At 47.7% G+C, this 15,587-nt stretch overlaps 1 protein-coding gene across 6 annotated transcripts in view; it reads right to left on the bottom strand.

The window, feature by feature from the left end:
• The window catches only part of syne2b (spectrin repeat containing, nuclear envelope 2b), an 84,048-nt gene that overhangs the window by 14,762 nt on the left and 53,699 nt on the right, over positions 1-15,587 (bottom strand). For 5 of the 6 annotated variants that reach the window (XM_058091314.1, XM_058091319.1, XM_058091320.1 and 2 more), the window contains 30 exons: positions 15,045-15,287; positions 13,284-13,391; positions 12,918-13,063; positions 12,612-12,717; positions 12,272-12,391; positions 11,936-12,115; positions 11,675-11,869; positions 11,179-11,286; positions 10,930-11,106; positions 10,677-10,850; positions 9,748-9,867; positions 8,723-8,916; positions 8,503-8,644; positions 8,168-8,422; positions 7,918-8,070; positions 7,616-7,792; positions 7,347-7,502; positions 6,507-6,629; positions 6,266-6,436; positions 6,066-6,199; positions 5,800-6,004; positions 5,470-5,652; positions 4,569-4,676; positions 4,036-4,190; positions 3,743-3,890; positions 3,574-3,668; positions 2,852-3,089; positions 1,430-1,624; positions 962-1,075; positions 475-630 (listed from right to left, as the gene is read on the bottom strand). In XM_058091314.1, the coding sequence (XP_057947297.1) occupies positions 475-630; positions 962-1,075; positions 1,430-1,624; positions 2,852-3,089; positions 3,574-3,668; positions 3,743-3,890; positions 4,036-4,190; positions 4,569-4,676; positions 5,470-5,652; positions 5,800-6,004; positions 6,066-6,199; positions 6,266-6,436; positions 6,507-6,629; positions 7,347-7,502; positions 7,616-7,792; positions 7,918-8,070; positions 8,168-8,422; positions 8,503-8,644; positions 8,723-8,916; positions 9,748-9,867; positions 10,677-10,850; positions 10,930-11,106; positions 11,179-11,286; positions 11,675-11,869; positions 11,936-12,115; positions 12,272-12,391; positions 12,612-12,717; positions 12,918-13,063; positions 13,284-13,391; positions 15,045-15,287 (4,779 nt within the window). The remainder of the gene's footprint in view (positions 1-474; positions 631-961; positions 1,076-1,429; positions 1,625-2,851; positions 3,090-3,573; positions 3,669-3,742; positions 3,891-4,035; positions 4,191-4,568; positions 4,677-5,469; positions 5,653-5,799; positions 6,005-6,065; positions 6,200-6,265; positions 6,437-6,506; positions 6,630-7,346; positions 7,503-7,615; positions 7,793-7,917; positions 8,071-8,167; positions 8,423-8,502; positions 8,645-8,722; positions 8,917-9,747; positions 9,868-10,676; positions 10,851-10,929; positions 11,107-11,178; positions 11,287-11,674; positions 11,870-11,935; positions 12,116-12,271; positions 12,392-12,611; positions 12,718-12,917; positions 13,064-13,283; positions 13,392-15,044; positions 15,288-15,587) is intronic. The other variant, XM_058091318.1, reaches the window with a different exon arrangement.

Below are 15,587 nucleotides of genomic sequence, written 5' to 3'. Positions count from 1 at the left end.
CCTACCAACCTACCTACCTAGCTAGCTAGCAACCTACCTAGCTAGCTGCCTACCTACCTACCTACCTACCTAGCTGGCTACCGACCTACCAACCTAGCTAGCTAGCAACCTACCTACCTACCTAGCTAGCTAGCAACCTACCTACCTACCTACCTAGCTAGCTAGCTACCTACCTAGCTAGCTAGCTACCTACCTAGCTAGCTAACTACCTACCTACCTAGCTAACTAGCTAACTACCTACCTACCTAGCCAGCTAGCCACCTAGCTAGCTATCAACATTGATTGGTAGTGTCCCGTGATAACCAGAATGGAGCATTTTGCCATAATTCCCAACATTCCAACATTCCGGACAATCCTCCACATCCCTAAAATCCCCACTTGTACGTTTCTGATGAGGTTCCAAATAAAAGTAGTGAAGGTGTGAGTAGATGTGAGATGATGATGATGATGATGATGAAGATGAAGATGTCTGACCTTAAGGCATAGCTCCTCCCACTGGCAGTGCAGGTGCTCCACCTGCTCCTCCAGCAGCAACACGTCATCGGCCATGATGTACTGGCTCAGGTCCGTCTTCATGGTGCTCAGGTCTGTCAGACCTTCAGCCCAGTCCTCCAGGGAGTCCTCGTTCTCCTGCATACCATCACACACACACGGAGTCAGGATCCCCCCTCAGACGGCCCCCTCCATGGCTCCCACTGCCGCCCTCACGCCACCCGGCCTCTTTCTGCCCCTCGTCCCGCTCTGGGGAACTCTTTTCTTTCTGTCAGGATGTCCCGCCCTAAAGGGGGATTAAGGGCCGGCGGGGGGAGGGGCCAAGGGATAAAGGCTTTGACGGGTCAGCGGGGGAGGAGTCGAGAGTTAAACTTGGCTTTGATTTCCTGAACATGGCCACCACGGAGCTCCTCTACACCGCCCCAGGTGAAGACCTACGGCGGCCATGTTGTCTTCTGCTTCAGCGCACCTTGTTGGCGAGCGGCTGGTCGTCATAATCTGGCAGCAGCTGGTTGAGTCTGGTCTTCATGTCCTTCAGCTGCAGTGTTTTGTCTGCCAGTCCTGCCTCGCAGCGCTCCCAGTTCTAGGTCACAGAACAACCGGCGTGAGCAGACACAGGAAGTACGCATCCAACATGGCGCATGAGGCCTTCAAGATGGGATGTGATGAGAAGCTCCAATCAGGAACATAATCCAATCATCCACACACACTTGGGCACTCAACAAGTGGGAGGTCTTCATCGAGTAGGTGTGGACTAGAGAGGGACAACCTCAGCTGGAACGAGTTACGACTTCCCAAATAAGGAAAATAAAGACTAATGAATTAATTAACTAATGAATTAATTAAGCCAAATGTTTAATCGTCTTCATGAATGAAATGGAGGAAAATCTTTGTCCAAATGACAGATGATTAGTCCTGATTTAGCGTGTCCGAGTACCTCCACGATGGTCTGGGCCAGGTCCAGCCTGCGGCTCAGCAGACTTTGGAGGTTGTCCCACTCCTCCTGCAGCGTTCCCAGGTCCATCTGGATCTGGCTCTGGGTCTCCTCGTCAGCCATGGAGAAGAGCTGGCGGCCCACCTCCAGGGTGTGAATGAAACTGCACTGATACCTCTGGAAGAGCAGCTCGGTGTGCTGATGGGGGTGGGGTGGGGGGGGGGTCGTAACAGAGTGAGTGAGTGGTCAGCGAGGGGCTTTGATTTTCCAGGAAACATCAACAGGCTTGTTTAAGACCTTCACGCCGCCATTAAAGTATGCACACGTCTTTGTCCTCATCAAAGACGCAAGAGACTTCCTCCTTCGCTGTGATCAGTGCTGCAATCACACGTTCCTTATTTGGCTTCATCATCCTAAGCCTTCCTTCTACTACGTGGGGGTACATGGGGGTACATGGGGGTACATGGGGGTACTGCCATTTTTATTTTGGAATAACAAATATAGTTACTGTCAACATTTCAGCTTTGTTTTTGGCTCTATTTTTTTATCTTCATTCATTCATTCATTTTCTACCGCTTATCTTCACGAGGGTTACGGGGGTGCTGGAGCCTATCCCAGCTGTCTTGGGTACCCTGGTACACACTGGTGGCCAGCCAATCCCAGGGCACATATAGGCAAACAACCATTCACACTCACATTCATACCTATGGACAATTTGGAGTGGCTAATTAACCTAGCATGTTTTTGGAATGTGGGAGGAAACCGGAGTACCCGGAGAAAACCCACGCATGCACGGGGAGAACATGCAAACTCCACACAGAGATGGCCGAGGGTGGGATTGAACTCGGGTCTTTTAGCTGTGAGGTCTGCGTGCTAACCACTCGACCACCGTGCAGCCCAATTTTTGCAAATATTATTTTTTTAAATTATTTTATTGTAAAATATTTATTGCACCATTAAAAAATATATATTTATAGGCCTGAGTAATAACCTATTGAGTGTTATTGACCTGTCACGTGATTTATGATAATAATAATCATTATTATTATTATTATAATTATTATTATAAAAGTAATTGCTAAAAATAGCTAAAAAATAAAAAATTCCAGCTGCCTTTGGGCGAGAGGCAGGGATTGAATTTGGGTCTCCGAGCTGTGAGGTCTGCACGCTAACCACTCGACCGCCGTGCAGCCCCACGTTTTTTATGTTATTATTATTATGTTATTTAATTTTATTTCTGAGCCAATACAAAACAAGCCCCAGGACCACAGGTTGGACACCAGTGCCAAGCCAAATAACCCGAACCCTGAATGAACCCGGAATTACTTGGGACCCAACTGGACTAGTTTGTTGCCTAACTGACTGCTGTGGATACCAAGACAGGAAGTTAGCGTGTTAGCCGTAGATGTTACAAGTCCGGCCCACCTGGAGGTCCCGGAGCGAGCATCGCAGCTGCTGCAGGCTGCATCGGTTGGGCCCGCCCCCGCCCAGCGGCAGCAGGATCTGAGTGTCGGACAGGAAGCGCTGCAGCTTCTTCAGGCTGCGCCGGTAAAGGTGCCACTGCCTGACCAAACCCTCCACCAGGGAGCGCCGCTGGTCAGCCCGCCGCACGGCGCCCTGCCAGTGCTCCCTCAGCTGGGTCAGCTTCAGGATGAAGTCGCTCCTGCAGGAACAACATGTGTTTTTCTTAAAGACGTTTTTATAGCCTGGTTTTATGGAAATATATGGTTCTTTTTTTCCCTGTGTGAGTTAATACCGTACTTTTAAGCCAAAAGACTGTAGGTGCTCCTTGGAGTCATCAGTGAAATAATCACTTCAAAGAACAGAACCTGCACTTGATTCATCCGTAGTTGTCTTAAACTTTCATCTTTTGGAAAAGAAAAACTCTCCACAACCACTCGGATGCTATGAACATCCAGCAGCAACACAACATTGGGACATGACGACTACTTTGATGAAAGCTATATTGAAGCAAGTAGACAATCTACCCCAGGAAGCATTTGTTTACGTCTGCTTTGTCTGAGAGATGTTACTCAGATGACGACACTTACTGACATTTAATTTCAGCAAATTTACCGTTGGCTTTGAAAAAGTGAACAACATCCAAGAGAATTCCAAACGTTGATGGATTGGCGGCGTGTCGTTACCTGTCGTCCACCTCTCCTCTCTGCAGCAAGCGAAGCGCGTCGGAGATGACGGAATGGAGGATCTGGTGGCCGATGGACAGCTCCACCTGGAATCGCTGAGTCGCCACCACAACATCAAATCTTTCACCGTTCCAACAGGGCGGAGCTGCGACAACGATGGCGTTCATACCTGGTGAGTGCACAGCTGCTGCCTGAGGCCGGCGTACGAACCCGACACGTCGACGGCCAGCTGATCTTCCATCCTCTGCAGGAACGCCATCCAGCTCTCGCACTTCTTCTCAAAGGTCTGCTGCCTCAAGGCGTCCGTCTGCAGCTCACTGACAAAAAGAAGCGGTGGAATCCATGACGTCTTAGCTAGGAGACATCTTGGTTACGTAACGTACGCTTCTTTATAGAACGTAAGCTGGGACAAAACCAAATCCTTGTTTCAAGACCCGTCCTGGTCCTCACACGGTCACCCACCTGCAGGCCTCTTCGGCTCGGGCGGACGCGTCTCTCCAGCGGCAGTTGAGCAACTGCAGGCGGCGTGCGGCATCGTCGGCCAGCGTGACGCCGTGGCTCAGCTCGTTTAGCACGTCCAGGTCGGCGGTCAGGGCGCTCAGCTCCAGGAAGCCAGACTGCCAACATATGGCGCCATTAGAGAGACCGTCTGGACACCGGGGGGGGGGGGGACACCAGCCCCCCCATTCTGTCATCACCTCTAATCTTATTGGCTCCTCCTCACAGGTGCTGACATTACTGCATTGCCAGCACACCAGGTACATTTGTAGTACTTTAATAATAGAAATATACACTTTTGACACAAGGGCTTGCTCCTGCTAGCTTGATGTTGACGTCCTACGATTTTGGATCAACACCCAATTACCAAGATTTCAGAAACCTGACCAGAGAAAACGCGTACCTGGAGATCCTATTCAGGAGTAGAGTACCACAAATGCATCCACGTTGGCAGGAAAGCAACCTTGTTCCATGTGGAACAAAGATTGTGGTCTCACCTGGTCCGTGCTGCGGTGCGTGTCCTCCAGCCACACCAGCCAACGTCCCAGTTTGGACTCCAGCTCGTCCAGGAGACTGCTGACCTCCTGCAGCGTCTCCAGCTCCTCCTACTCACAAATACGGGAGCATATGTTCTCCTTCGTTTGTAGGTCAGTGTGACACAACACGAACATCTACACACTCCAGGACAGGATCAATATTTCACTATGTTATTGCTCATTAATAATAATCAGAATAATGTGATCAATATTTCACAACGCTCTGCTATGTTATTGCTCATTAATAATCATAATAATAATAATAATAATAATATAATAATAATAATAATCATAATAATAATATAATAATAATACTAATAATCATAATACTAATAATAATACTAATAATCATCATAATAATAATATAATAATAATAATAATATAATAATAATAATAATATAATAATAATAATACTAATAATCATAATAATACTAATAATCATAATAATTATACTAATACTAATACTAATAATACTAATACTAATAATAATAATAATCATAATATAATAATAATAATCATAATAATAATATAATAATAATACTAATAATCATAATACTAATAATAATACTAATAATCATAATAATAATAATAATATAATAATAATAATATAATAATAATAATAATAATATAATAATAATAATATAATAATAATACTAATAATCATAATAATAATACTAATAATCATAATAATTATACTAATACTAATACTAATAATACTGATACTAATACTAATACTAATACTAATACTAATACTAATAATACTAATAATACTAATAATAATAATAATAATAATAATAATAATAATAATAATAATAATAATAATAATGATTAACCAAAGTCCATTTGAGGAAAGAGAAAGCACCCTCAGCTCAGCTTGCTTCCCAGCCAGCGTCTCGCTCAGCTGCAGGACCCCACGTGACAGCAACCTGCTCTCTGATTGGACCAGAGCTGCAGCTGAGGGCTCCAGGCAGCCAATCAGGTCCTTGGAGGAGTCCAGCACCTCCTGCAGGTCAAACTGCAAAGCATCGGCTCTCTCACGCAAAGTCTGAACAGAAGTGAACCAGAGGACACACAATGAGGGGGTGGACAAGTACTTTGTACTAACAGTACTAACAGTACTAACAGTACTAACAGTACTAACAGTACTAACACAATAAAAGTAAAATAAACACAAATTCAAGCGCCTTCTCACCTGGACTTGGCGTGCGGTCTCGGTGATGCCGTCGACCGTGTTGGCTGGCCTGCTGGCGCCCCCCAGGATGCGCGTGGCGTCCCCCTTCAGAGTCTTGACCCGCTGCGAGAAGGCAGCAGCACTCCGGGCGTAGACATCCCACGCTGACAGGATGTCACGGCTCCTCTGGAGGCGCTGGTCCAACGCCACGGACGCGCTGCTCCAACTGCAGGAAGCGCTCGTGTTATCCCAGCGCCGCCTGCTGGGGGCGTGAGCGTGTGCATTACCTGTGTCTCTGTCGGGTCATCTCCTCGGTGAGAAGGGAGGCTGCAGCAGGATGGATGAGGTCTTCCAGGGCGGTGAGGGTTTCATTGAGCTGGTCCCACTCCACCTCGGAGGTCTCCATCTCCTCATTGAGATCCTGTTTGGAAAGAGGACACAAGAGAGCTCTACTTGATGGATCCACCTGACGTGATGGGAGTTTTACCTCCAGCTGGTTCAGGAGGTCTCTGTGGGCCTGCAGGGAGAGTCGAGGGCCGTGGAGATACGCCAACATGTGCGAGGTCGTCACGTGTCTCAGCCTCACGCCGCAAAGTCTGTCGTCCGCCGAGAGCCACAGCCGCCTGGCTTCAAGAAGACCGCTCTTCACGGCTTCATTCTGGAAGTCCAGCAGCATCATGGGAACGTTGCTGTGGGCGCATTCTGCTGTTAGCATTAGCAACGCTGACCTGCTGTGCTAGCGCCGTGCAGGCCATGCTGGACTCAGACGTCTGATGCCTCAGATGTCTGCCAGGTTGGCTGGACATCTCCTGCAGAGCCGCAGCTCTCACTTGGATCTGCTCCTCCAGGTTCTGGTGGACATTCACACCTTTACTTACTCATTCTGGCTTATAGGTTATATATATATATATATATTTATTTATGTGTTTGGGGATTTTTTTATTTATTTTGTGTTTTTTATTTAGTTTTATTATTTTCATTTATTTATTTATTTTATTTATTTCATTTGATGTTTTTCTGCAAAATAACACATCTTATTTGAGCTCTAAGGTTGAATTTTGGAGGTTGGAAAAGTTGAAATGTTAATACGCTACATTAGATCCTTGTACAAATTTATGGATTTTTGGTCAAAATAATTATTTTTTACTTTTTATTTTGTGTTTTTTTTATTTATTATTTTATTATTTATATATTATTTATATCATATATACATATATTTTTTTATTATTTTATGTTTTTCTGCAAAAAAAAACACGTTATTCGCCAATAACAGCATAAAAATGCAATAAAAACACCCTGAATGTGATGTAATCATTGCTACAGCCACTTTTATTGTCAATGTTGATCTGAAATCGGGAGAGAGAGATGAGTCGTATGTCAGAAAGTGACATTTTTATGGGCGTACCCATTTTGCCGTTTACTGACACTCGTAAGTAGTTCCATTTTTTTTGCCCATGTTGACCTAGACTGTCTCCTCATTTCTAGGATGCAGCCCTTGGTGGAGAACCTTTAGACGCCCCTGAACTAACTGGTTTTAGAAAAAGGACCAGGATGGCCAGAAGACTGACCTTGCAGGTGTCTACGCTCCTCCCAAGCTCTCCCAGGCCGCGGGGGGTCCGAGCCGACTCCACCCACAGCTTCTGATCTGCGATCCAGCGGTCGATCCGCTGGAGAGCGACTTCCTGCTCCGTCCTGATCCGCAACTCCTCCTCCAGCCTGTCGGTCTGGCGCCACGCAGCAGGAGACGGGACCAGGACGGGTCCACAAGATCCAGAAGGTGATGCAAGGGAAGACCAAGTAGCAAATACAAAGACTTGCTTTGGTGGGACGTCCGTACCTGAGAGCTCAGCGTCGCCTGCAAAGCGAGCCAGCGATGGTTGAGGCCACCTTGATCTTCTGCAAACTGGTTTTCTTCATAGCGCCCCCAGTGGCGACCCCCGGTACTGCAGCTCTGTGATGGCTGACAGGCGTGGTCCAGCGTGGCCTGATGGGCTGACATCTCCACCTGATAGTCCTGAGAAGGCAGGCGAGTTATTTTACTCAACCAAGTCATGCAACGTGGATCATATTTCTAGATGATTATTATTTCACGTGGGCCTTCCTGGGCCTTGCTTTGTGTACGGGAAGCGACACCTCTACCTTACAGGACTTGAGACGCTGTTTGAGCTCAAGGCTAGTCCACGAGGCGGGTTCCATCAGGTGGTGTTGCTCTCCCAGATCTAACTCCACCTCCTCCAGCAAGACCAGCATCTCCAGCAGCGCCTCCTGGTGGCTCAACGCCTCCATCCACCACTGCAGGAAAGAGGAGAGAAAATGGAGTTTTTGCAACAAAGAACCGCGTCGCATGTGTCATGTGACACTCTGGTCTGGATCTCCTCAACCTCCTCACCTTGTGTAGAGCTTGTTGGACCACGGGGAAGTCCACCATCAGACCAGACCAGTCCTGTTCCAGTTGTCTGAGCTGGGCGCCAACATAATCAGGATGGGGTTCCGAGGCGTGCTGCGGGGACGCCCGGGTCTCCGGGTCTTCATCGGAGTCTTCATCGGAGTCTTCATCAGCTTCACTCAGCTCAGCCAGTTGGGCGCCAGCGCTGAGAAGCACCGCTTTAAGTCTCCGTTGGTCCTCCAGCTCTTTGCTCAGCGTCTGTGTAGGTCGGGATACGGTTTGTCCCAGCAGCCATGTTGTCCATGGTCACGTGACCTGCTCATGACCGGCAAACTCACCACAAAGCCACCATACTCGTCCCGCCTCCGCTCGCCATCAGCGTCATCGGCAGCAGCCGAGATGACCAGATGCCTCCACCTGTCAATCATTGCCCTGGCCCCGCCCATCCAGGCCGTAAGGGCAGCGGAGTCACAAACGAAACTGGCGATAAGAAACAAAAAATTATTTTCTTTCTTTCTTTTCTTTCGTGTGAGGTATGACGCCAACGTTCGATGTCACCTCTTCCTCAGCCTCATCCTCCTGTCCACTTTGCCACCGTCTATCTTCAGCCTCTTCTGAAGACCTCTCCGACGGGACTCCAGCCGACTGCAGGCCACACCCACTGCCACGCAGCCCGCCCCCTGCAGCGTAAGCCCCGCCTCCAACGTCTGACCGAGCCGAGCTGCGTTCCTTTCCAGAACGGAACCGAGCTCCTGTCGGATAAAAGAACATCAGAATAAATCATCATCATCATCATCATCATTTATTGGTGGATGAGTGGTTAGCATGTTGGCCACGCATTCAAGAGATAGGGATTCGATTCTCTGAGTGGAGTTTGCATCTTCCCTCACGCGTGTCTGGGATTTCTCCGGGTGCTCCGGTCTCCTCCCACATTCCCAAAACATGCTAGGTCATCTGGACTGGCGGATCTAAGCTGGTGTGTTGGTCTGTATGGAACCAGTCCAGGGTGCGCCCAACCACAGCTGGGATAGGCTCCAGCATTCCGGCGGTATCGAAAATGGATGGTTCCTTTAGCTGTATTTTAGGTGTGAACCTACTACAACTAGACCACTAGCGTAGGAATGGAACTCCTTTGTGGACCTCCTTTGAGGGCCTCCTGATCTCAAATGTAAACAAACAAAATGGCTGACTGTAACGAGCTTGTTGGATGGCGACTCGTTTACAAAGTCCGATTATTTCACACCTGAGCTTATCTTCATCTCTTTGAAGGCCACGCTAACTTTGTTGCTCATCGTATGACAAGAGAAGAGCGACGCCTCCTTTTCCATCCCGGATAAATAAGCCTCATATTTCCAGGTGGAGGAAGGAGCGAGAGGGAATATGAAGCCAGATAAATTGTAGTCGGAGGTCTTGGATAATAAAGCCCGGGAACGCCGTGTACCTTGAGAGAAAGCATCCCATTGGCTGATATTTCATTGAGCAGAAGGAGCGGAAGGAGCACAAGGAGCCTCCTGGTCTCCAAATGATAACAACAGAAGATGGGAGGCTTGCTGTCCAGTAAATGATGTTCTCATGAAGATTACCTGGTACATACACAGCAGCTTTGACGCATCCCTCCCCACGTGCATCCTGGGAAATGAAGTCTCCAGACCCCGCAGCAGGGACTCGGACCAGGCGGCTTCCTCCTCCCACTGTGACCACATCTGACATAAATAAAATATTTATTGTACCATTAAAAAATATATATTTATAGGCCTTAGTAATAACCTATTGAGTGTTATTGACCTGTCACGTGATTTATGATAATAATAATAATAATAAATAATAATAATAATAAATAATAATAATAATAATAATAATAATAATAATAAATAATAATAATAATAAATAATAATAATAATAATAATAATAATAATAATAATAATAAATAATAATAATAATAATAATAATAATAATAGCTCTGAGAACACAGCATTTCATCTATGTACAGTTCCTAGGACAAAGGTGGGCCCTGAGTTGGTCAAGTTTGGGAACCCCTGCTGTCAACATTCCCGTACATTATAAGGTGGAATATATCTGTCCAACTCCAGAACTGTTTGGAAAATATTAAGTTCATATGGAATATCGATATCAAGTTCTGGGTGTACCCCACCTCTTGGCTAAAGAATGCTGGGGTAGGCTCCAGCACACCCCATGACTCCAGTGAGGATAAGCAGTATAGCATTGTACTACCATAGCACATAGTACAATGGATTATATATAGATTATATATAGATTATATATAGCACTCATGGCACCAACGTTCTTAGTAAGGGTGTCACATTCAGACTAACAGCAACAATAGGAGATGTTTATGTTGTCCTGGAAGTTAAAAATATGGGATTTACCAGGAAAAATGGGAGCGTTACGGGAGGGAGGAAAGCTATACGCACAAAAGACGACATTTGAGACCCAGCGTTGGAGAAGGCACCTGAACTTCCTTTGTTCCTCATCTCCCAAGTGTGTGTCCCACCTGGAGGATTCGTCCCATGTTGACCCCTTTCTCCAAGGCCTGCTTCTGGAGCGGGAGCGCCTCCTCCTGAAGGTCCCGCATTACCGCCTCCCACTTCTGGAGGCCGCTCTCTGGAAGTGTCTTGGTCAGGAACTGCAGGCGGTCTAAATGTCGGCTCAGAAACTGGAAGAGCCTCTGTTAGGAAGAAAGACCAATCAGTCGAGTACCGAGAAGAAAAGCGAGTCCAGCCCTAACGTTTCCGTGGCACGCCCACCATGTGAGCGCTGAGCTGCTGCTGGAGCCGAGTCCTACTCTGGAGATGCAGGTTCTGATCCAGGCGTTCCGAGGCCAGAGCAAGCAGATCCCTGAGGCTCCACACCAGCCGCTCGCAGTGCTTCAGCGCCTCCTCACCGCGGGGGCTCATGCCGCACGGGAGGGCGTGCACTTCCCCCTGCGCATGGAAGCAAACATGGCTGCCGAATCCTCTGACATGCGACATCATCTCCTCGCCCTGATGGCACACCTGCAACATGGCCGCCTGCTCCACCAGAGAGGAGGGAACGTGGCGACGTGTCTCCGCCCCCATCAGGGGGTCCACGTGGTCAGCCTGCTCCTGCATGGAGGTCACAGCCTGAAGCGACATCACACATCCTACGCTTAGTCACGTTTCACAGACAAGATGGCGACTGCTGAGGGCCGTAAATCACCATCACCGCACGTTTACCTCGTTTACCATCCGGGCACTGGGTACTACTGCATTTTGCTGTACTTGTACACTGAAAAGTACACCAACCTACACAGCATTTGTTGACACACAATGTGACCAATCAGGAGGCTCCGCCTACTTAGCGTTGCGGCTCTTGCTGCGATATAAATAACGATATAAATAAACTACGGTTCAAAGTTATGCTACCTCTTCAGGTGATATAAATAACGATGTAAATAAACTACGGTTCAAAGTTAGGCTACCTCTTGCGGTGATATAAATAACGATAAACTACGATTAAAAGTTATGTTACCTGATGCGTTGACTTTTGCTCCTCCTGGTTTTCCAGTTGTTGATCTCGACTGACCAACGCCGCCTGCACCGCAGGAAGGATCCTACAGAGGGCGTCCACGCACCGCTGGACACAGGCCGACCCCAGGACGCCCATGACCTTTGCCCCCAGAGTGGCCAACTCATGGTGGAGGGCGGACATGTCGGTGGCCAGCGTCTGGATGAGAAGATCAGCACATGAGGCTCCAACGAGGTCGTCTCTAATTCTTTCATTTTGTGCCACCTGGAAGTGGACTCGTGTCTGGAGGTCTTCCTGGTCTTCCTGGTCTTCCTGGTCTTCAGGCGTGACTCCAGTCGGGGGGAGAAGATGGTTGATGGAGGTCAGAAAGATGGTCAGCTCCCACAGCTCATGAAGGACGTCCTCTTCCAGGGCCCCATGAGGGGCGTCCAGGGTGGACGTCCTCTGGGGGTCATTGACGAAACGACAAATGAGGTAAAGTTACGCAACAACACACTGATTGGCAGCCTTGACAGCTGGGGGGCGGGGAGGGGGGGGGTCACGGCGCCCTTCCTGGACACACCCAGTGTAAATTAGCCCCTCCCGCCAACCTCAGCTCACCTCGGCCCACCGTCCCAGATCTCGCAGGCGTCCGACGTGAGCATGGAGCTGTCGGAGGCTGTCAGAGCCAATCAGGCGTCCCGCTGCTCCATCCCGACGCGTCGCTGATGAGTTTGTCACCTGATGTGGCGCACAGACGAGGACAGGAGCTCAGAGGAACACGCCACGCTCATCAAGCCCCGCAGGAGCTCCCATAACACCAAGGAGGCAACAAAGTGTCTCGGGCTCCGAGGAGGTGATAATCAAGCGTGGCGGGGGGGTGAGGGGGGGGCGACCAATTTGCGGTGTGAAGAGTGATCATCAAGCACGCCGTCCTCAGCATGGATGATGGACGCCTTACCTCGGAGCCAGGAAGCAGCCAGCTCTCCTCCACGGCCAGAAGCCGACTGTGAAGACCGTCCCATGTCTCACGAGCACTGCCGTCCTCGTCCTCAGTGGGACGCCTCCTGGGGGGGGGCATTAAAAAACACACCTCAAACATTCACAATGATTTTACACCAGGGCTGACTTTCCTGAACAAAACAAACTTCCAACTTTGAGATGAGATTTCACAACAACAAGAACATCAAATCATCATTTTTCATCATCGGCATTGTTTTACTACAAAAGGTAGACGGGTGAATATGAGCGGAATACTTATCGTTACCGTGGCGACAGCAGGGCCTGCTCCTGGGGCTCCTGGGGCTCCTGGGGCCCCTGGGGCCCCTGGGGCTCCTGGCTGAGGCGGCGAGCGCCGGCGATAGCGATGGCCTGCGTCAAACCTCGCTGCTCGCTGAGCTGCTGCTCCAACTCCTGCATCCAAGACCACATCAACGTTATTTCACAACCGACCCTGCAGGACAACCAGCGGGATGACAGTGAAAGGACGAGGAAGATGGCGGTAGGTTGGCGTACGCAGCGGCCTCAAGATAAGAAGAAGACGCTACCAACTAGCTACCAACTAGCTACCAACGAGGTGTCAATCAAGTCAGGCTGTCATAGTGCTGGGTTACAAGATGTTTCATAAGTCTACCTTCTGTTGCTGCAAGCTGCTCTGACGGAGAAGTTTGTTCCTCGGAGAGGAGAACATCTCCTGAAGGCTGCTGCTGTGTCTCAGCCTGGCCACCAGGGGGCGATCCGCCTGAAGGAAGACAGCTTCGTTGTTGTTCGTCATCACTTTCACATCATTCCGGTATGAGAGATTTAGCTTCTATTTATATATATATATATATATATATTATATATATATATATATATATAATATGTATAATATATATATAAAATATCACATTATTTAGGGCGGCTTAAGAACATATTTTTTTAATCAACAAAAAATATGAAATTATTTAGGTGGGGCTTAAGAATATAATTTTTTTAATCAATAAAAAATATCAAATTATTAAGGGGGGCCAAAGAACATTTACATTTTTAATCTATAAAAAAATATCATTTTATTTAGGGGGCTAAAGAACATTTAATAAAATCAATAAAAAATATCAAATTATTTAGCGGGCTTAAGAACATTAAAAATAAATTTAAAAAAAATCTATAAAAATGAAATTATTTAGGGGTCTAAAGAACATTTAGTATTTTTTTTTAATCTATAAAAAATATCAAATTATTTAGGGGGGCTTAAGAACATTTTGGGGGGGTTGAAGCCCCCCTAAAATAGGCCTAATGACGCCACTGGTCGGTAGAAATGGTTGCAGTATGGGTGGTAGTAAACTGGCTGGCGTTCACATGAAAAATAAAAGCGTGGATCGTGTGAAGGGGAGCCCTTCGAGCATGGGACTGGGAGGTGAGGGGGGGAGGCTCATCCAAAGGGAGGTGATGAGGAGGCAACTGATGAGGAGGCAACTGATGGGAGTGTGAATGGAAGAGGTAACACCAAAGGATGGCTGAACATGGCTGGGAAGGACCCATCAAAGGAAGTTGGGTGACTATTTGAGGAGCTCGGAGGTGTTTAATTGAATACGAGGGAAGGTGTAATTAGTGTTAGATTTATTGTGGGGAAATATAGCACTAGCGTGTCTGTGAATGCAGCCCAGACAGTACTGAAAGGGGGCGGTAATAAAGCATGTTCGCTTCATTAGGTACACCATCCCATGGGATCCAATGCAACAAGCCATGATAAAGATATCAATAATAAACACCGTTACAGTAGCCATGATAAAGATATCAATAATAAACACTGTTACAGTATATTTGAGCTAGCTAAATAAGGTCATCAAACTATGAAACAATGAAGTATGTTTTCACAAAGAAACTCCACGTCTCATTTGACTTCCCTGCAGGTGAACTGGACAAACTTGAAATGTGACGCTCTCGTTATAGTCTCTTCTTGGCTCATGCAAATGAGGACTAATTAGCCCCGGGTGCTTTGGTTCGGTTCAAATGGGACAGCTGGGTGGGAAATATGAACATGAACCTCTGGTTGTTTAACCATAGCTGACCAGAGATTGGAAGGCCAGCGAGTGCAAATAAATCCTCAAAAAAATTATATTAGGAAAGCAGGAAGTGAACAAATGTAACAGTGATTGTAAAAGTACCAGATGGAGGGGTAGGATTAAATAAGCTTTGCTTCTTCCTACTCCTTTTGGACATGTGGAACTGGGAACTGACTCAATTGTAATCTGATGCATGTTCAAATGAAATTAAACCAATTAAAAGCAATTAAAAGCCTCCTAATTAAGGTGACCAACAGACTAAATGGCACATCCAGGCTAACCATCCTTGGCAGCATTTCTAGCATGAAAGCCAGCAGCGCCCCCGAGTGGACGGACGCCCGCCGTACCTTCTCTGGTGTCTCTTTGAGGGTGAGCCTCCTCTCCTCTCCCTGCTTGTCCTCCAGCAGCTGCTGGAAGGACACCAGGTTGGACTTGAGGTCCTCCAGTTTGGACGCTAGGAGCTCAGCCGCCTCCCGTTGGGATTCGGGGGCGCCCGATGGAGGAGAATCGATCCGGTCGCGGTGCTGCTCGGCCACCAGGCCCAGCTCGGAGAGAATGGCCACCTTCTGCTCCAGCTCCAGGAACATCTCCTGGACCATGAAGACAAAGCCTTGTTAGATGCTTGAAGCTAGTAACAATCTAGACACTCCATTTTAGGACCAGTTGACAAATGGTAAGAATGTAGATTTGGCCGTGTTGGATCTAAAGGAGGTACCCTCAAAATGCAAGAGGAAGAAATGGGAGTCTTCACTGCCGTTTCACGCCCCTGCACAAAACGAACCTGGAACAGCATACAAGCTGGTGTTGCCAGTTGTATGTGGGTCATGGAGGAGGCGTGTCTGAACCCTCATCCCAGGCCGTGTGTTTCCTTCCAAGCCTCGGTGGGAATG

Source organism: Doryrhamphus excisus, chromosome 13 (genome assembly GCF_030265055.1).
Source record: "Doryrhamphus excisus isolate RoL2022-K1 chromosome 13, RoL_Dexc_1.0, whole genome shotgun sequence".
Taxonomy (NCBI): domain Eukaryota; kingdom Metazoa; phylum Chordata; class Actinopteri; order Syngnathiformes; family Syngnathidae; genus Doryrhamphus; species Doryrhamphus excisus.
Note: the sequence above shows the minus strand (reverse complement) of the source record. Positions and strands in the feature narration are given on the sequence as shown.